The 22,039-nt window shown below is 39.1% G+C and overlaps 1 protein-coding gene across 1 annotated transcript in view; it reads left to right on the top strand.

Annotated features, from left to right (window-relative positions):
* UNC5D (unc-5 netrin receptor D) overlaps positions 1–14,962 on the top strand; it is a 276,418-nt gene extending 261,456 nt beyond the window's left edge. Inside the window, exon 18 of the mRNA XM_049704290.1 lies at positions 9,073–14,962. Coding sequence (XP_049560247.1) covers positions 9,073–9,277 — 205 coding nt within the window. The 3' untranslated portion in view covers positions 9,278–14,962. The remainder of the gene's footprint in view (positions 1–9,072) is intronic.
* Positions 14,963–22,039: the final 7,077 nt, after the last annotated feature.

The following is a 22,039-nucleotide window of genomic DNA, read 5'->3' as shown; positions in this document are numbered from 1 at the left end:
AATGCAAATGTCACTGATGATAATTTGCCTTTTTGCCTAACAAGTTTCTACTTAGATCTGAATAGGAGAGAAGATACATGAAATAGGAAGTTAAAGGCTTAGAATGTGAGACATGTCAGTGGGTGCACTTAAGGCAGCAACGCAGGTGGCTCTGCAACTTGCCTGGCATATCGATTATGATAAATAAGCCACACAGCCTAGCAAAGAATGTCATAGTTAACAGTTGCAATTACAGTTTCTGTGGGCAAACTGACGATTACTCAGAGTCCATGCTTGCTGCATTTTAGAGCTGAGATTGCACACTTATTCTACAGATCCAGCTGCAATAACTCTCCTCTTCAATGCTCTTGGTCACAGGTGATTGGTAGGTAGGTGGGACTAATAAAGAGTTGATCGTGTAGGAGTAGATGGTGGGGAGCTTTGCTGAGAACTAAACAAATTAAATAATATCAGAAACTAACTGCTTCAGCTAGAAGTAATCTTCCATATCTAAACTTCCATAGCACTTTGTATTTTTATGATACTTTTTTATTTTTTAATTACAGTTAGACATACCTAGATAGTACTGTCTAGTTCGGGGAAATTCAAGAAATTTGTCTTGAATGAATGACATGAACTTTTTCTTTGGATAGTATACTTGACCTTAAAAACTTGCCTCCTGGGGCTTCCCTGGTGGCGCAGTGGTTGGGAGTCCGCCTGCCGATGCAGGGGACACGGGTTCGTGCCCCGGCCCGGGAGGATCCCACATGCCATGGAGCGGCTGGGCCCGTGAGCCATGGCCGCTGAGCCTGCACGTCCGGAGCCTGTGCTCCGCAACGGGAGAGGCCACGACGGTGAGAGGCCCGCGTACCACAAAACAAATAAACAAACAAACAAAAAACTTGCCTCCTAATAGAACTGAATTAAGTGTCAAAGGATTTTGCAAGTTGGTCTCAAAAGAGAGCAGGTTACATGGCTGACACTGTGGAGGGTTCCTATCCTTCGGCACCTGAAATTCTACTATTGAATCTTTCTTCTTTAAGGCCTCACGATTTTCATATTCCAGAAACCCTTGTGAAAACATAGCCAGCTTGACCAAGTTGCCGTGGGAACAGATGCTGGATAAAGTGCATGAGATACAAGAGGATGAGAAGGGAAGTGACCAAAATGGAAGAAAGGATTCCAAGATGGAAAGGAGCAGATGAACCACACCTTATTAACAGTTTCTCATAATAGTACGCTTGTTTGAAACTGCGTAAGCACTGCCAGAGAAACCTAGTTATTATTGGTCAGTTGGGTAAAACAGTTCAAATGTATTTTGGATGTTAATGTTTTTGGGTGATGCTAGAGAAATCATGAGCAAATGAAATTTCTCAAACTTCATGGCTCATCAGCAGTGCTGCAGTAACTTGTTTTTCCACCAAATCTTTTAACAGGGCCTCTAATGAGAAGCAGAATCTTCTCAGTTGAGGTCAAATCCTTTCATTCCCTCTGTCCACCCTCTTAATTGGATACACAGGAACAGTGAATGGCCAGAGGGCAGTGGGAAAGGACAGAGGAAGGTTGCAAGACAGTTTATTCATCTGTCTGGGTAACTCTTGAGAATTCACTAGAAGTGGAAGTCCCGGGGCCAGCTTTCTTTTGGGGTGAAGGAAGGAGGAGGAAAAAAGTGAGAGAAAGTGATTACAAAATATATACAGAATGCCTGCTTCACAGGCAGACCGCCAAGGGTGGTCACCCAGGGACCCGTGAGACTAGATATTTTCACTCTTGTGTTTTGGGATTTGCTAGGATTACACCAAATGAAGCTGTCTGGGCTCTGCAGACTAGAGGCTAGAAAACACATCCTAACCTTTAAATAATAAAAATGGATGTGAGGCTGCCATTTCCAAAAATCAATATTCATGACTCTTCTAAGGAGAATTAATGCACAGGAAGATAGCATTCATCACACAGATCCTTGGAGGCAAAATATGATAAAGCTCAAATCAGATTTTCTGGTTCTGGCCCAATGGACTTGTGCAGAGTCTGGATTTGAAGAGCCCTCAGTGTGAAGCCAGAGGGACCCAACACAGCCAAGTGGTGGGTGTTCAGGCTTCATTCCACTTAAGTTAGGGACTCATGAAACTGCCTACTAATATGAATCTGAAGACAGCCTAGGGCCAGTTTGGCCATGAATAAACTGTATATAGTTTATAAGTGGCAGGTGTTTCTCCTAAAGGCAATAAGGGAGAGAAGCTGTTTGTATCCCTCCAAGAGAACCAAAGTCGCGCTCCCACTCTAAGCTGCAGGGCTGGTGACAAGGGGCAAGTTTGCATTGGTCTTTGAAGGACTAGGTTTCCCTCCTTTAAGCTAATGTAGTTTTCAGATAAGATGGACATGCCCAAGCCCCTTTATAGCCAAAATAATCCCCTTCACGGGTCTGTCTCAAAGAGACCTGGAAAAGCTGACAAAGTCACAATCCCCGGATGTGATGTTTTCATAATTTGAGAAAATGAAATTATGGGAAGGATTTTGCCTAATTCATTAGAGAGTCCTTTGATAAAGTGCTTAACTATTTCTTTGCGATTATATAGTGAGGTTTTATTGAAACACACTGAGTATTTTGCAAAACGAAAGATATCAATATTTCTCCCTTTCCCCCTTCAGGATTAGCACTCTGGTCTTTTGTCTTGGAACAAATAGTGGTCATTCTCCTTTACCCTCAGGATTCTTGAAAATGTCTCAACGTTATTGAAGAGGAACATTACAGGAGACGTATTTTTCTATGCTATATCCCAATTCAAAGAAAAGTTGAGCTTTGATTTTGCAGTTTTCATTGCCTTTCGTTGCCAAATATGAGAAACTGTCAGAGCCTTATCAGGAATGAAACTGGAGAATTGAAAACGAGAGTCTACAACTGGTTTCATTCCTGTTTGGAAACCCACAGCGGGTTCTGAAGGCTCCAGGGCTAACATACATTTTCCAAAGAAGGAAGAATCCTTGCTGGTCCCTTTCAGGAGCCAGATAATGAAATAGGCAAAAGGAAGAACTATGAGGGGAATTTTATTGCCAAATTCATTGGTCCAAAAGAATTAATGTACCACCTTTGGGGCACGGCAGAGTGGAACTCAGCCTGTTTTCAACTGCCTGTATCTTTTCCTTTTGGGTTTCCCATACCAGCTTCCTTTCACTTGAAGGCACAGGGGGCAATAGGCAGAGGTGACATAATGGCAAGCATCTTTTGCTTAATCTTTAGGAAATGAAACAGACTTGCTTTATCCTGAAAGCTGCTCTCTGCTGTTTGTTGAGTACCCAGTGAGGATGAAGTTTGGGGATGAAAGCTTGAGGAATGGACCAAATGCTTATGCTGTGGTCCAGTTACCACTGTCCAGTATAAATGGCTTTTCTCTTCTATTTGCATTTAAAGAACCATAGGGAGGGTTGGTTTTGGTCACATAAGAGGCTTTCATTAAATGAGACAATTACGATGATAGCGGGGATATTAATTTTTTTTTCATTATGACTATGTTTCAGTTCCCTATTTGGTACTATACAGTAGGACTATGCACCGTTCTTGTAATGATGTCTCCCAATTTATTATAGGCAGTTTAACTTAGTTTTCACTTTCTATGCTGCCAACCTACCAGGAAGATATTTTTCAAATATGCTTTTTTTTTTAAAAAAAAAAAGTTGACTTAGATATAAATGGCAACAGCTTATAGAATAGAAACATACTTGCTGCCTGAATGTTACAGGTGCAAGTGCTCCCTTGTACTTGGAAGTGCTGGGTGACATCCTAAATTCTGCATGAAAGTATGGCATGTACCTGGGATGAGGCGTCTTCTTGTGCTAAGGATGTTAGGCTGCAGTGCAGATGTGGTCCCCTGCTAGGTTTTATTACAGAGGAAATTCATTCTCACCATTAGTTACAAAGAAGAGCTTACAGCTTTCAAATAGGCATGTCAGCCCCCTGGTAGCATGGCTCTGAGTAACTAAGATAAAAGCTTTGTTATCTGGAATTCAGAATGAAAGGGAGTCCCTTATAGGCCACACATAGTCAGACAGAACTAAGACCCTAAGCAGGCAGACTCCAGCTTTAAGCTCGCACGTGCCCTTGGTAGCTCTTCCTGCGTGCATATCCCCAGGGCTCAGACAGAGTCTCAGACCTGTGCCCCGTCCTGTTACCGTTATCTAATCTTTTCGTTAACTGACTGAGGATTTAGATGTTACTATTCCCTAAGACATTTGTATTTGAATACTGCTTTCAAGTACTAAAGAAAGGGTGGTATCTTTCAATTCACACGGGACACCTAGACACCTTTCCTTTCCATAAAATGAGCCCTGCACTTCAACAGTATATAAAGACTTATATGGCAGCATTTTATCATGGTCCTCAATTCTCTCGTCCTCTTTGTACCCAAAAAAGAAAACAGATGGCACAATAACTACTTCCAGAAATTCTCGAAATAACCTAATTTTCGTTATTAGTTTAATGTGGTCATTCATTTGAAGATGTATTTTGAAAACTGAGATTCTGTATAAAAATTTGGTGGTTGACCCATATACACCATTATAAGTTGGCCTCTGTCTAGCTAGTGAAATTGCTAAAGATTCATGTTCCCAATTCTGCCCTGGCTTCCACATAAAAGAATGGAATTTTAATTGGGCTGGGGGACAGCGCAGATAAGGAAGTCTCAGAAAGAAGAAATTAATCATAGTAATAAAACAACTCCTCAGGGGCTCAGGTGAATAGAAAGCATGTAGGCTCAACAAAACGAAATTAAACTTAATTAACTATTACTACTCAGTGAATTTACATGGATAAATCTATTCAGCGGTCTTAGCATGTGGTTTTTTAGTTCATCTGGACTTTTTCAGTGAGAGTTCCAAAGAAAAAGATGGAGTCACTGAGTCTGCAGGACTTAGGACAAATAAACTGAAGACACAGGATGATTCTAAAGTAAATTCTTTAAATTTAGAGAGTAAATAATCTTATGTACACAGTATGCAGCACCTTTATGAACCACAAAAAAATAAATCTTATTTTTCAGAATTACCTCAGTCGATCAGAATTTGAAAAGGCTATGACAAAAGATTCAGTGCATAAAGAAGTAACAATATGAAGCGTCTAAGGCAAGCATAATAAACATTTACTTCTTTAAACATTTTCCAAAGAGAAAGGAAAAAATTGTTTTGTTTTGAGCCATCCACCGGAATTTCAAGATGACTGCTTTTGCCAAATGTTCTTTATTCATTTCAAAAAAAAAAAAATAATCAAAGACTCAGGAAATCAACTATTGCTATGAATTCTACTTTCTAGTATTAACAATGTTCCCTGAATTGTGGATGCATTTACCTGCTGGTGTCCAAATGCACCAGCATTATTATGAAGAGAAATGGGTCACACAGATTGGGATCAAAATAATTTCAAAAGGGAGGTATGGAGAGAACCAAAATAATTTCAAAAGGGAGGTATGGAGTGGGTATGCCAATTTTCAAAAAAATCATAATGCATTTGCACACATGTAAGCAGTAAAATAACCCAACTGTGTTTGAGAAATAGCCTATAGCATTAGCACTTTAGTGTCTTTTGTCTATTAATTCTTCTGGTGTAGACAAGTAAGTGTAGTTTGATAGGATGTCTGTTTATCACAAAGCTGACTGAATCATTTTTAATAAGGCTGATATGCTCCTACGCGTATTTACTAACATTAAGTGGAATTTGGGATTTGTGTGTGTTGCCGAGTGTACTTGTATAAATTCAGAGCATCAATCTGGAACATGCTTTGGGGAGCACATTTCACTTGCTACAGTATGTTCAGAGAACCATGCCAAGGGAGAGTTCTATTTCTGCCTCTTTGATCATTTAGCTTCCTGTTGGCCTGGGTGCCTAGTCTACAAATCAGGGCGTTTGCAGGACTTCTCAGAACCAAGTGGCTGGCAAGAGTCATCCTCCAGCTCTTCTCTTCTTCTTCTAGGCAGGTGCACTTAAAACACCTTCACACTGCAACTGGATTCATGAATATTTTGAATAGCATGTTGGGACAAGGATTCATCACAACCTCCAAAACATAGTCTGTATGCCTCTCCTCAAGTTTTGTTTTTGCATTTTCATGCCCAGATCTTCTTCTCATGTCCTGAAATGTCAAAGCTCCCCAAATGATACCAAGGATAAAGGTCTCAGAGTGCTTGGGGCAGGACATGTAGCTTGAGGACCCAGCAACGTTCACCCTCTAGGTGCTTATTTTCAGATGCAGCACAAAATGAAAGTTCAATCTCATCTTCTCTGAAATTGCTAGTATGTCTGGAAATCTAGTTTGGGCTATAAGACGACATGGAACGTGGTCAGCACCATGACCTAGGTGCTAAATCTGGCCCAACACCTGCTTTTCTATAGCCCCAGAGCTAGAACGGTTTCAGGAGGATAAACAAAACAAGAGTGATATATATGGTGTGACATGTGAAAAGTGTATGACATTCAAATTTCAGTGTCTCTAAATAAAGTTTTATTGGAACACAGACATGCACATTCACTTATGTATTGTCTATGGCCATTTCACACTACCATGGCAAAGTTGAGTAGCTGCTACAGAGACCAGATGTGGCCCCTACGGTCAAAAATACTTGCTGTCTGGAACTTTACAGAAATAGTCTGTCAACCCCTGGTATAGAATAAAGGGTAGCTTTGGGGTTAACAGGATCACAAGGATCTAGTCACTCCAACAGTCACTAGTCCATTGTGGTTCAGTAGGAAATACAAAATATAAACCTTCAATACTATGAGAAATCTGTGCTTCTTTTTGTTGTGCTTGCCAGCATTATTTTTCTTTTGAAATGACAATGGAGAGCATAAAGAATTATTTCCCCACTCCAGGAAACAATGTGTGTCCATGGTCTATTCTCATAAATTACATGGAAAGACATTATCACACAGCCCACCCAGAATCCGCTCACACAGCCTCTCAGTTTTTGCCTCTTTCTCAGCTATTCCTCCCGTTTGTATTCTGCCTGCACATTGGTTGGGGTGCACCAATCTATTTACAGACCAGGAGATACAGCAACTTCCCCCCAAAACAGCTCCCTACAGCTAAAAGGAAGTGGCAGTATTCAAAACAACGTTTTGAATAAAAGGAACGAGGATCCCTTCAACTACAGAAGCAACATTTGCTTTGCCATTTCTATTAGTGGAGAAATAAATAACTGTATTTGATTCGAAGGCCAGCTATGGAGAGGGCGGCGAAGGGGAGAAGGAAGGAAAGATAAAAGGAAAAGAAACTGGAGAGAATCATTTTAAGCTGGCCTTCTCCCTCTCTCAATTAAAGATTCAGATGCAGTGGAAAGCATATATCATACCCTGATATTTGTGCTATCTGGCAACCAACTAGCTTTAAGTAGTGTCGTAAGACCTTTGAATAAAATAGCACTTTATTCACTCAGAATTACTATGTGTGTATGTTGCTTGTGAATGATAACGTGCCCTTAAAAGCTTGTTTTCTCTTCCACTTGCTCTTGGCTACATGAGTCTGCTTTGTGATTATATGCCGAGTCTGGTGATACAAAGTTGTACCATCCTCAAAATGGGCAATTCTTGGTTGAATCTGGAAAATCTTTTCAACTCATCAGAATTTTACCAGAGGTGACATTTCTATCCCTGCTGCAAAAGTACCTGTGAAAAGCTGTGACCTTTTAATCCTTTGTGTTGTCTCAGTCTTCATCAGAGCAAAGTTATTGTCCAAAGCGTTATCACTTGTTTTCACTGAAGATCCCATATCATCTGAAACAAGCTCCTAGCAATCAACTACTCAGTTGACGGATATGGAATACCTGTCATAGTATTATAAGTGCTGTTGTAGAATCAGAAAATGATTAGCTATGACCCTTCTCTTTCAGGTGTCTGCAATCACACTGAGAAGGCAGAGGTCACACACATGGAATATATAAGCATTTTACTCACATGAAAATTTAAGCAGAAGCGTAAAAAGAGTTGAGAAAAGAAATAAATTACTTTGAGAGGACATGAGAATTATCTACAATCCAGGCATTGTAGGAGTATAGGATCTTGATAAACAGAGGGGAAAGAGGGAAAGTGGGCATTTCCTAGTGAACAGAATACACTAGATGAAAGCAAGAACAAAGTATTACCTAAGTCAGTGTTAATGGCTCAAAGGAGAAAAGAATATTGAGGGAAAATATATATATATTACCAGAGCTAGTTTGGTGCCAGACCAAGGCAGGCACTGAAAACAAGTGGAGTAGATATGATGATTTATGAAATAGAATGCAAGGTATAGTAGAGAGTCTGGAGAAATAAAGAGCCCTAAGGCTTCTGCTAGAATTTAGTCGTAAAATGATAGAGCATAAATTAAATACAAATAGTATGAATGGAGAGGAAGAGTGAAGCTGATGAGTTTGTCAAAAAGAAACAAAGAGAAGACTCAGAAATAAATGTCCTAGTGTGAGAGATTAGAAGGATGGTTGTAATTACTGGGACATTTGTTATAGTTAGAATGGAGGCCAATGGATTCCTGATGCCCCGAGTCTGAGGAAGTGGAAAGCTATCTCTAACTGGAGCAGTCCCAAGGTCGTTCAGAGATCTGTGACTAGCTCATTATTAACCTATAAAACAGGAGATGCCGACTTAGACACTGTCCACTTGGAGCTGATAAGTACTCCATTTAGTATACGAACCCAAGAAGACACAGATAAAATTTTCTCAGCCCTTAGGTTTACCATGAGAGACATAAAGAGGGGTCAGATATTTTGGAAAAAAAAAAAGGAATGAGTTATATCATCACATAAGCTAATGAAGTAGAGCTTTGCAAGAGGGTGTTCAAGAGAGAAACACACGTACATGTAAACACACACAACTCAAGGAAAGTGAGGACTAAAAAAGACATGGAGGATTAAGAAGGTCATTGGTAACCCTCCAAAGTACAGTTTCAGTTTAGCGTTGGGATACAAACTGGACTGTCCCCAGACCTGCGTTCGTGGAGCTCTTTATTCCTATTTTAATAATATCTGTTCCAATTCATTTTTAATTCCCTTATAGTGATTTGTATTTGTTCCTTTATTTCTATTTTTGTCATTTCATTTATTTAACTCTCTGTCCAGGAATTTATCTTATTTTGCTACACAAAGTAGCCCGTCTGCTGTCATTCTGAACCTGTGGGAAGCTCGTCATCAGCACGATGGTGACCTTGACTCCCTGGCCTGTGCCCTTGAAGAGATTGGGAGGACACACACGAAACTCTCGAACATTAAGGAATCCCAGCTGGATGAAGCCGACTTCAGCTACAGCAGGCAAAATGGACTCTAGTCCACTTCCTCTCATGAGAGAGTGATGGCCAACTTCGGGACATTTGCTTTACAGGGGGAAGAAAGAGGCGGTTTCTGCCCAGTGGCACTTGGGGAATTCAGCCTTCATTTACAATCAGTGAGCATCCCTGATTGAAGAAATTGCATTTTATATAGGTAAAATATGTTCATAGGGAAAAGTACAAGCTCTCTTAAATATATGTGTCTCCTCTGAAGCCACACTCAGGTTCACAGTTGAGGAACTTCTCAGATTTGGAGTGGCAAGGATAAAAGCGAGGGCGTATCTAGATAAAAGTAACTGTGGGAAAAGATGAGCTACAGCAAAGCTGGGAAGGCAGAGCTTCAATAAGTGCATGTTTTGCAACAGATTTTTAATGATGTGCCCCAAAGTACCAGCTGATTCTGGCACCAGATTGTCTGAGTTTTCTACCAACTGGCATCCGGGATGCCAGCAATCATTGTCAACTGGCTTTTAGAAGTGAAACACGGTTGCCAACCCATCTGTAGGACTTCAACAACGTCAAGGAGGGCATTTAGAATTTCGAATCCGAGTACACCACACCAGCACCAATTCCCTATCTATCCTAGCCACTTAATGGAAACAAGATCAAGAGGTAGAGAGACCACAAGCTAGCTCTAGCAGCGTACCTACCCCTCCTTCATTTTCTCCAAGGACCAAATCTATCCACATTCTTTCTTCCCCTTCCTTATGAATTACACTAGGGGGAAAGTTTCAAGGAGCATAGACTTTTCAATATGGAAATTTCTTATTTTCTAACTCAAAGCAGGACCATCTCTATTCCCAGCTAAGCCACTCAAATTGCAAAAGCTATCAGAACACAGCTTATCATACAGATTTAGAGACAAGGGAGGTCAAATCAGGTCCAAGGAAACATGAACTGCAGATGCCTTAGGCCTCAAATAAGCTGTTATTCTAGGATGCAGATGTTGATTTAGTTCCCCAGCGCAGTTGTTACGAAGGGATTAGGGGGTTTACTGTCCTTCACAATCCAGTTCTTGAATTTTTCTAGCCTTTTGGTACTATGTTATCACAGAATCTCTCCATGGGGCTATAGGTCATCCTCCTTTTGCCTCTTGGGAAATTAGCCGATGGTCTTTGCTCTAAATGATATCCGAGTACATAGACCTGAGGGATACCTCTACCACAATGTCTGAGAAACCAAATGCATTGTTCAAGGAGTCTTCAAGCTCTGATAATTCAACCTCACCAAGCATGCTTTCTTTCCAGGACCATTAATATATTGTTTTACATTTTAAATGAGAGGCAGTGATACTGTGGAGAATTGAAATCTGCAGATAATACACAACCCCCATCTTAACACTTCACTCCATCTTTTATCCTATTTAATCATTTTTGACAGGATGTCCTGGTAGACTACAGATGAACAGATTTACTCCTGAATATCTTCTGGTGGATGTTTTAATTAGCTGTCCAGAATCAGGACAACCAAAGTCAAGGACCTTGATTAACCACAAGGTTGATTAGCTACTTAGAGGTTGGCCCCATTAGAATAAATACAGTCAGGGAATGGGGGAGGTAGGGAGTACTTGGCAGTAGGGATGTGATCCACTTTTGAAACAATGTTTTTGTAGATCCCATGTTTAAAAAAATGTTGTGAATCTCCACCTAAGTGAAAAAGACTTAAAATAGGTTGAATTTATGATATCCTGGGTAAGGCATTGAAGAAGTAACTCTTGAATGTGTTGGCCATTCTCTCTAATGAATGTGTGGTATAGAAGGTCCCCTGTAATCGATGGAAGGCTTTGCTGCATGAAATTCAAAAAGCATCTTGCTTTTCTCAGGAACCAAAGGCATATTATACAGAACAAACAAGTCCTCTAAGAACTGTTGAGCATATTTTCAAAATACCATAACTAGATCAGGAAAATACCCTTTTTGCTAGTATACTCAACTTGTTTATTCCTTCTAGGGAGCAAAAGACAGAAAGCATCAAAGTGTTAATCATCTAACATAATGATGGGATATAATTTCTGAGCTAGAAGTGGAAGTAGATGGTCATCCACCCAAAATAAACCAGAGGGTTGATTGGCATGGGTGGTATGCAGAAAGAATCTGCATTAAACTGTTATAATGAATAGGAACTTATAGAAAGTACAGTGTAGAGCATATGTTGTTGTCCATCTTGGAGGATTTTTGTTTTAAACATCCTATCCTTTTTTCCTCTTCCCTTCTAATTGGCCTTATAATTGTTTTTATCTATTCTGTGAATCCACACAGATCTTTTTTAGATTTTTGATATATTTTTAATATTTTAAAACAGATGAAAAATGTTAAAGTTTCCCCTAGATTCTATCTAGATTATTTTAAGATAAGAATTTATTATCAATCCCTGACTGTCTAGAATTTCCTCCCATGTGTTTATTCTTTTCTTTTCTTTTTGGCCTGGGTTTTATAAATAAATGCACTTGATCACCATATCACTCTGAGTGATAAAGGAAGCATAGGAACGTGATTCATCTCGGATTTCAGCCCAAGGTTCAAATCCATCTTTCAGTCCATTGTTTCCTCTTTACATTTCTCCTACTTATTTCTGCTAGGACCATACGTAGGATTTCTGTAGGTTTTCTACAGTTTGAGATTCTATGGCCATTGCATGTAAGGATTATGCAGTATTTTACAAAAGGATTCCAAAGAGAACCCATGTTTTTGAGATTTACAGACCAAGGTGTGTGTGTGTGTGTGTGTGTGTGTATGCGGGGGCGGGGGGCAGGGAGCATGAAACTGCAGATCAGATAGACTTAGCTGGCACTTGAACTTGAACTCACTGTAACCTAAACCCTGGTTCAATTTTAATATTTTCATATCACAACACAAATGCCTCTCTTGAAAGAGATTTACTTACTCATCAGCCCAAGCGCTTACTTTCGAAGTCTTATTGTCCTAGTGCAAAATGAAAAAAGAAATTAAAGGTGGTCTTTCATACTTGGTAGGTTACTTCAAATTTTTACAGAATAGCCCACTTAATGCCAAATCTTTCAATCCTCAGAAGCATTTAAGTCTAATAGTCCTGCTTTAAACATGACTTAAAAGGATGCCACCAAAATGTTGCACTTCCCAGCTTAACCAGACTGCAGTCTCTAAAGTTAATTTATAGTTTTTACAGTGTCGCTTGTGCAGTCCTCCTAGTTTACATTAAAACTCCTTTACGCCAAAAGGAAGCTCACTCTATGGATTTAAAGGCAAACTTCCCTTACCGGTGCAGGAAGTCTCATAAAATTCAGATGTACTGCCACAAAAATTTTAAGGGTCTTTTTGTAAGATATGAATAGGAATTGACACAGTTCTCCTTAAGGAGGGGAACTTCTCTCTCTTGTTTTGTTATTTTTATCTTCAGCTGCAGGTGTTCTCCTTTGCCACACCCCTTGTCATTTTCCTTTCAGTTGACTTTGAGAGAGGATATGAAATCCAATCACTAAAACAGGGTTCTCTTTGGATTAAAAGTTCTGGATTTATTGCAGCTGTTTCCCTTGATAGAAATTCTCAACATCTGGATTGATAAGCAAAGGCAGAATATTAAAAAGATAGTTGGTTGAAGATGGTATTCTCCACTTGCCAAACGTCTGGCCAATCTACCTGTGAATTTCAAAACATTACAGAATCTTTTGATGTGCTTTTGGTTTTCCTTTTTGGCCATTTTCTCTTCAATTTCTTAGTCCCTCTGTAAAGGTGTTGAGTCAGATGTGTTGAAGGTGAAGTTCTCTCGAGGGTCTTTGTTCCAGAACCCTGAAGGTCACAGGAACCGTGAAGGAGCTGAGAAACGTGCTTTTCCAGCCCATTGTGTGGCTCATTTTCATTGTTTCCTCATGAAACACTGCAGAGTTCTGAATCCTTGGTAACTCCCATTGACTGGACTAGGCGTGACATCTACAGCAAATGGGAGAACAAAATATACTGTCCTACAGATAGTGACACATTTTATTATCCCTCTGGTGTTAGTTACCATAGCACTGTATTTGCAAAATCGCTGCTTTAGCCAAACGCTGAATGGCCACCGTTTCCGCCGTTTCCACTGTTTCGTCTGCATAGAATTTTCCTGAACTACAAGCAAAAGTGTATTTCGTCAAATGTCACAAAGTGAAAATGTTACTAATCTTAGATGTGTTGCATATTTTGTGTTTTTACTTTCCAAACTCTTTCAAAAGCTGCAGTTATAAAGCTGTTTGGCTGTGTTGACAGCATGTGGTGTTTTTTGCAAAAGTAATTCTAGGAGAGCCAGTGTCTACCATGGACTTTTCACATCCCCAGCTCCGGTCTCATCAACAAAATCGAGATGACAATTTGTATGCTGTGATTTTTTTTCAAAAGAGAAAAGGGGATGGAAATCAGACCTGGCCGTTAGTCACTAGTGTGTAGTACTGTGATCTGAAGTAGGAAATTTAACTCACATAGAATAATTGTGGTTTTTGAAGCAGCTACTTTGATTTTTCCTTCTTCTGTGAAGATCATGGATTTGGAATGTCTTCACGAGGTGGATTTAAGACAGTAACACTAAGCTCTAAGTCTTAGAACCCACCCTCCATCTGAACCCAAAGATGAAAAAGGCAGTAAGCTTCAATGTTTAAGCCTAAGCTTAAAAATGTCCTCCCCCATCCCTATTATTGAGTTCAGCAAGGGGTACTTTTTTCTCCCCCAAAAAAAGTTGAATTAGAAAATACATAACTAAATTTGGTAATGTAGTTCTTTGCATGAATGGAAATGTGTGATAAATAATTTTACAAAAGGCATGATTACAGTGAAAATGTCCTTTTGCTTCAAACTGTGCTCACCCCAAAAGTATTTCCCTATCTCAAGCATTACTTACATCCAAAATGGACAAATTATACAATTCCATTAAAATTGGATATATAGGATAGAAACTTGACTGTGATTCTATTGAATCATGATATTTGAGGGGAGTTTGTAAGCAGAATATCATGCCTGCTGTCCCATTACTGGAACAGATATTGCAATCAGAAATAGATCTAATAATTCTAATATCCCTCCATTAGCAGCTCTGATGATACTGAAGGGAGATTCACCCCTTCCCAGGAGGCTTCCATTTAAGCCTTAACAGAGGGTGACTAAAATATTTCAATCAGAAACACCTTCCAAGGCCCGCCCTAGATGATGCTGGCCACTCCCATTCAAAACTTCTCTATAAGAAGGTGGGAAACACTCCATCTGTGGGAATTAATTTTCCAGTAAGGAAAACAGTTTTCTCTCTTTCTAAATTGGAATAAAGACTGACTTAACATTTCCCATTCTTCAGAATTGTATCTAATTGGTGCATGCAATCCAGTAAGTCTCGACCTAGAAATATTGCAAATATAAGCAGTTAGAGGAAAACTGGCTGATTCTCCTGACCCAAACTCAAATATATATATATATATATATATATATATATATAAGTAATGGTTTACCTCCATTTCTGTATGGAAGAATTTTAAAAACAGACTTCATTTTGTTCTTTTTATTTTGGGAAAGTGTGTGTGTGTGTGTGTGTGTGTCTCGGGGATGGGGAGGGTAGCTCTTTCAAGTGACTCATATCTCAAACCCATTCCACTCTCAACTTTCATTTGATGTGTTCAAAGCCGAAAAAAAAAAAAAGCAGAACTGAATACTTAATTTGACATGAAGCTGAAGGAGTGAACAAGCCAGAGGAGAGAGTTTAAATAAAGCATGGCCTTGGCTTCATACCACACTTTTTGTGCCTTGTATTATCAATGTAAATTCTGAATGTTGTACAGTAAATACTTGGATGGACTTCTTAGAAAAGGCTGCACTGGCTTCTTTTTCAGCACATGTACATATCTATAAATATATATACATATATATTTGGTAATGCCAAACAGCTGTGTTATATTGTATTGAACAAAAATGGACGGTTTGGATGTTTTATGTAGAGTTTGCAAAAAAACTGGATGATGACAGACTTTTCGAGATAAATGTACAGACATAAGCTACTGCATATCAGTTATTTATGAATAAAGAGTCTTTTATTGACATTTTAGGATACTCCACGAGTGGAACTTTGAACTGCCAATGAGGATCCCCTCTACACACCTCCTGCCACAGTCAGCCAGGGGCTGGAATGCCCTTCACATCAAGGTCAATTTCCTAATACCTGCTATATATTGAACCTAATTTCTCCTTCTGTCCTCAAGAAGGAGTTTAAAATGAGGCAAATGGAAGCAAAGATGAGATGATTTTTTTTTTTGAGATGATCTTCTAAATATTCCTACTCCACTCCAATGCACACACATACCACTATCCTTGGGATATAGTTTAATATACTCTGAGATACCCGCCGTACCATAACTGGGATACCGTTCATCTTTTTCCTCAAAATGCCTGCATTATTTTTACAGACACTCTAGAAAGTGTTCTGCCTCTCCATGGGAAAAGGTTAAGAAAACAAGTACAGTGCTGCACATTTCAAATACATCTTCACAGACTGAATCTGTTTTGAATGGTTTTTAAAATGCCAGAAGTTCCCAAGAATTCAATCATAACTACTTACAACTCGTTGGAGCCATTTTCAACAGTATGATTTACTAGAAGATGGTTTCTCATCTGCTTCAACTAGTTGGTTATCAATGAAAAGGGCAAAAGTTGGCTTAAACCAAGTGTTTTCCAAATTTGGTTTTTTAAACCATTTTCACAGAAAGGTAACAGTTTTTTTTCCCCAAGTTGGAAATCTACAGAATAAAATATCATTCTCTACTCTAGATTTCTGAACACCTTTATGTGTATGATCGATCTACTGGATATGATGGAGCTCTAAGAGGGGAGGAGTACAGGCAACATTTCCTCAGCTTTTGGGGGATCATCTGATGGGACTTAGCAGGAATGGGTATGAATATTCACAGAGTGGCTGTGAGTGGTTTCAACTGTTCTTTCTGACCATGTTAAGGTAGGCAGCGCTTTCAAGCTGATTAAAACGTATTTAAGTTACTGATAGAATGTTAAGTGATTCTAATTAACTTACTAGGTAAATTAGTATGATGAGGCAGAACCACACCAAAAATTTCAGAATTACTTGTATCATTAGAGCAAATAAATCCAATTTGAGTTGGTCAGAACAAGTTTTAACTAGATGGAGGCTGTGGGCTGGCATACAGATCCGGATATAACTAGCTCATCCTGATGAAAACTTAACAGATCAGCTTCAACCTGTAATAAACTGTTCAAAATAATTTTTAAAAATTATAAAAATGTTTCATCTAGTTAAGAACTAATTCTGAGTGGATTTAAGCTACTTTGGGCTAATCTAGGTTTGTTTGATGTAGCCAATATTCATTTGTTAGAATTTGATCAAACTTACTCTGATAGGGGTTACTCATTCATTTAAAAAATATTTAGCATTTTCTATAGATAACAGAGTCCACGATCAAATTCTCACTCTACCAGTAGCATTTGATATCAAGCAAGACACTTGGCATTTCTCCTTTATAATACAGGGATGATAATAGAAGTTTAGATTCTTTCCAAAGTCTGAATATTAAATGAGAGGAAAAAAATACATGTAAAGCCCTTAGCGCACTACATAATAGTAAGCAACCAATGAGAGTTAGGTTTTGTGTTATTTTAGAGAGGCAGTATGCATAGCAGTTAACAAAATGTTTTTGGGTTTTTTTTTTTTTTTGTAGTATGCGGGCCTCTCACTGCTGTGGCCTCTCCCGTTGCGGAGCACAGGCTCCGGACGCGCAGGCTCAGCGGCCATGGCTCACGGGCCCAGCTGCTCCGCGGCACGTGGGATCTTCCCAGACCGGGGCACGACCCCGCGTCCCCTGCATCGGCAGGCGGACTCTCAACCACTGCGCCACTAGGGAAGCCCAACAAAATGTTTTTGAGATCAGCACAGTCTGGGGGAATAATCCGAATTCTGCCATTCTCTGGATACATGACCTTCATCAAGAAACTATCATTAAAAGGAGATGATCATATCAAGCTCATTGGACACAAAGTAAATGTTCAAGAAACAGTGTAGTGATAAAAGCATGTCCACCTGTCACTGGCGAGTTCGGGTTCTGAACAGAGATGCCCTAGAGTGTTCATTATATAGTTGTCCCTTGGTATCCACGGGGCTTGGTTCTAGGACCTCCAGAGATACCAAAAATTTGTGGATGATCAAGTCCCATATATAAGATGGCGTAGTACTTGCATAGAACCTACGAGCACTCTCCTGTATACTTTAAATCATTTCTAGCTTACTTATAATATCTATACAGTTGACCCTTGGACAATATGGGTTTGTACTGTGTGGCTCCCACTTAATTCACGGGTTTTTTTTTCAGTAGTAAATGCTACAGTACTAGATGATCCGTGATTGGTTGAACCCGTGAATGCAGAAGAACCATGGATGCAGAGGGCCGGCTATAAGTTAAACATTTTCAACTGAGCCCCTGAGCCTCTCGTTATGCAAGGGTCAACTGCACAATGTAAATACTAGGTAAATAGTTGCTGGTGTGCAGCAAATTCAGGTTTTGGTTTTTGGAGCTTTTTTAATCCTTGATTGAGTGAATCCACAGTTGGGGAACCCACAGATACAGAGGACCAACTGCATAAACATAGTAAAGTAACAACAAGGGCCAAAGACATACTCAACTTTAGTGTCGTTCTGATACCTGAAAGCTATTTAAGAAAAAAAAAACCAACTATGTCTTAAACTATCCCTGAAGTTAAATGAAATTTGTTTTCAAATATAAACGTTAAGGCTTAATACAATGAGCTTAAAAAAAAAAAAAACTCTACTGAGGTCCCATTTTCCACCCATATAGAATGGTTTGAGGAGGGAAAGAATGAAGCAAATCCATATTAAAAGGGTAGCTATCATGAAGACACATAACATTTTGTTTAAAATGATAGAAATATGGCATAGAATAGATGCTCCATCAGTGAGATGACCCATTTTCTGGTTTTCAAACAACACAAGGGCCTTAAAAACATGACAGTGTTCACAATTTCAACATCAAGGAGTTACCTGGACACTATCACCTGTATGTGCCAACCCCTCTTCTACAAGTTGGGCATTCATACATGAAAGACATTGACTCGACCTTCAAGAAGCTCACACTCTCTGATAATCCAGAAGATTATCATACCATCAGATGAAAGAGGTGAGTGTAGCTTGTTAAGGGAGAATGGGGGAGGAGACCAGGGTGTGTTGTATGAGGGAACATTCCATGGTCAAGTTGCCACTGGGCTAAGATTTAAAGATGGTGTATTAATATAGCTCTTTCAATAATACTTGGTAAAATCCCTACAATTTGTGGCTTAAAATAAACATTTCTCATTCTTCCAAGTTTATGTGTCAGCTGGGGGGTCCCACTGACCTGATCCCAGCTTGGCTATCTCAGCTGGACTCATTCACGTATGTGCAGTTAGCAGGGAGGTTAGCTGGGCTGGCTCTTCCAGACTGGACTCCTGACATGTCTGGGCCTTGGCTAGAATAGAACCAACTAAACTCTGCTCCACGTGTCTCATGATCCAATAGGTGAGGCTGGCTATGTTCTCACAGTAAAGGCAGAGGGAGAGAAGCATGTCAAGTCTTCGGAGACCCCGTCTTGAAACACCACCATTTCTATAATATTCTCATGGCCAACATAACTCACAAGACCAGCCCATTCAAGAGATAGGGAAATAGAATCCACCTCTTGATGAGAATTGCTGCAAAATCACAGTGCAAAGAGTGTGGATACAGAAAGGGGTGGAGAATTTGGGTCATGGTTTCAATTTCTCCATCAGAGATGAGTAAGAATTTGTCAGACAAAAAATAGAGGGGGAAAAAAAAAATAAAGGAGGGGAGACATGGAAGCAACCTAGATGTCCATTGACAGATGACTGGATAAAGAAGATGTGGTACATATATACAATGGAACGTTAGTCATTAAAAAGAATGAAATAATGCCATTTGCAGCAACATGGATAGACCTAGAGATTATCATACTAAGTGAAGTAAGCCAGACAGAGAAAGACAAATATATGATATCACATATCAATATGTGGAATAAAAAAAATACAAATGAACTTATTCACAAAACAGAAAGACTCACAGACATAGAAACCAAACTTATGGTTACCAAATGGGGAAGGCATGGGGGATGGGGGGTAAATTAGGAGGTGGGGACTAACATATGCACATGACTACATATAAAATAACCAACAAGGACCTACTGTATAGCACAGGGAACTATACTCAATATTTTCTAATAACCTATAAGGTAAAAGAATCTGAAAAAAACTGTATATCTCAATCACTGTTGTACACCTGAAACTAACATGATATTGTAACTCAACCATGCTTCAATAAAAAATCATTAAAAAGATAAAGGAGGGAGAGCTTTCAAAGGAAGATTAGCATTGATAAATATATAATAAGCATGTTATTCAGGAGGCTGTCATACTGTTTTTCATGCCTCTAGTCCTCAGGACCCACTGGATTTTCCACAATAGCACTTTCCAAACTTCTATGCTGTTATTAGGTACTGACCCTATGGTTAGCCATGTTTGGGAAAAGCTGAGTTCATCACATTTAGATGTTTCTTTATTGTGAGACCTCTCAAAGGTTTTTGCATAATAATAGTAATCAACACTTTCTGAATACTTTCAATGTGCTAGGCACTTTACATGGATTCATGCATTTAATCCTCTAGCAACCAATGAAGTTTTGTTCACATTTTGGAAGTAGGGAACTTGAAGAAAGAAGTTATGCTAATGTGCATTTTTAATCACTCAGCTAAGCCTATTGTCTACAACATTTTCCAAATATATATCACTACTAACTCCCATTTAATGAATATGTAGTAACATCTCACAGTTCACATTTTGGGATCCACTTTGCTAAAGACATATAAGAAATAAATTGGGTCCTCCATCTTAAATTAATTTAGTCCAGATTATCTTTCATTTTTTCTCATCTATCAACCCATTTCTTTGCATTTTGCAAAATTTCTTATCTCCAAACATATGATAAACCCATGGCAACCTTTTTAACATTTTCATTCTTGCCTCTGAATGCTTGATTTAACTAAGTTCCTCTATAACTAATTAAAAATGCATCCTTAAAACTCATGGGGATGAGTTCTATTTTGTTCAATCTTATAAAGACCACTTTTAAAAGCTGGAGGCACCTTTACAAACAACTAAATGATTTGTATCAAATAACCTTGGTTTCTTTAAGCTCAGAGAAAAATTCAATCTATACTTCCTTTCAAAAAAGGTGTTTTTGGTGTCCAGCCATGGATGAGATGCTGTGAAGTTAAATGGACAGAGCCCAGAGTAGATTAAGAAGGCGCTAACTACACAACATTGTAAATCAACTATACTTCAATTTTTTTTAAAAAAGGCACTATCTGAAGAAAATTCTACTCCTAGCTCTCAGGCCTACCAGTGGAGTATCAGACAATTCATTTCACGTTTTGAGTCTCAATTTCCACATCTGTAAAATCAGCATCATGGATATCCTGTCCCACTTCCCATATATGTCTACAGCAGGGATCAAAAGAAATATTGCATGTGAAAAATAACTTTATATTCTAGTAAATGCTATGCAGGTATTTTAACAGAATGAGAACTGCACACTTACTGTCAATGATAAGAGAGCTGAAATGAATGTTTTTAGACCAAATTATTGTTAGACATGCAGGTAAAAAATTCTAAGTGACCCATACTTGTTCCTTCATCTTTGCTGATACCTAGGGTTAAATAATTTGGTTAAAATGCCCAGAAAACAGAGATGATCTCTTCTCCTAGCATCACTGCTCTCAAAATCCAAATACTTTGGGAAGGATTATCAATATGAATGTATTTTGACAACATCATAAGTGAAAAATTATATAAAATGCGAAGGTCAACTCTACATTTATTATCATCCCTGAAAGAGGTTAATACTTCTCTTCCGTCTTTTATGGGCACAAACTATCATTTCTTTTTATCATCCTTTACAACCTTGGCAAAAAACGGAAACACAACTTACCATTAAATTGTGCCTTGTACTGGCTCACTGCTTTACCCAAATGTTGGGTTTATTTAAAAATATATATTTTAAAAATATTCAAGATATTTATTATTGCCAACTATCAGGGAAACACTATATTAGGCAGTGGACTACAACAATAAATAAAAGCTAAGTACCCCACTCTCACAGAGGTTTCATTCTTTTGGAGGGGGAGACAAAGAATGAAAACTAAATATAGAGTAAGTTACACACAGGAAAGAGGAATGGGATTTCTGGGGGTGAGATTCGAGTTGTACTTTTAAGTACGGTTGTCAGGCAGGGTCTCACTGAGAAGGCAACTTTTGAATAAGAGCTGAAGGAGATGAGAAGTGAATCAAGATCATCCCTGAGAGAAGAGGACTGAAGACAGGGGAAATGTCACTTCCAAAGTCCTGAGGTGGAAGTATGCTGGTCTATTCAAAGAACAGCAAGGAAGTCTGGGTGGCTTGGAGCAGTCTGAGTGAGAGTAGGAGGAGATGAGCTCAGAGAAGTCAGGGGGTGGATCAAATATGATCCCACAAGGTTTGGGCTTGTAATCATGCGAAGTGAGAAGACACCTGAGGGATCTGAGCAGTGTTGGCGTGGCTTGAGAATACACTGTAGGGACAAAAAGGTAGATGCAAGACAAATACCACTTAGCTGTAGGATGGGGAGCGGAGATGATTGTGGATTGGTTCAAAGTGGTTGCTTAGGTGTGATGAGAAGAGTTTGAATTACAGATATATTCTGAAGGTACAGCTGGC

This window comes from Orcinus orca, chromosome 21, assembly GCF_937001465.1.
Source record: "Orcinus orca chromosome 21, mOrcOrc1.1, whole genome shotgun sequence".
Lineage (NCBI taxonomy): Eukaryota > Metazoa > Chordata > Mammalia > Artiodactyla > Delphinidae > Orcinus > Orcinus orca.
The sequence above is the reverse complement of the archived record's forward strand: the minus strand, read 5'-3'. Positions and strand labels throughout refer to the sequence as shown.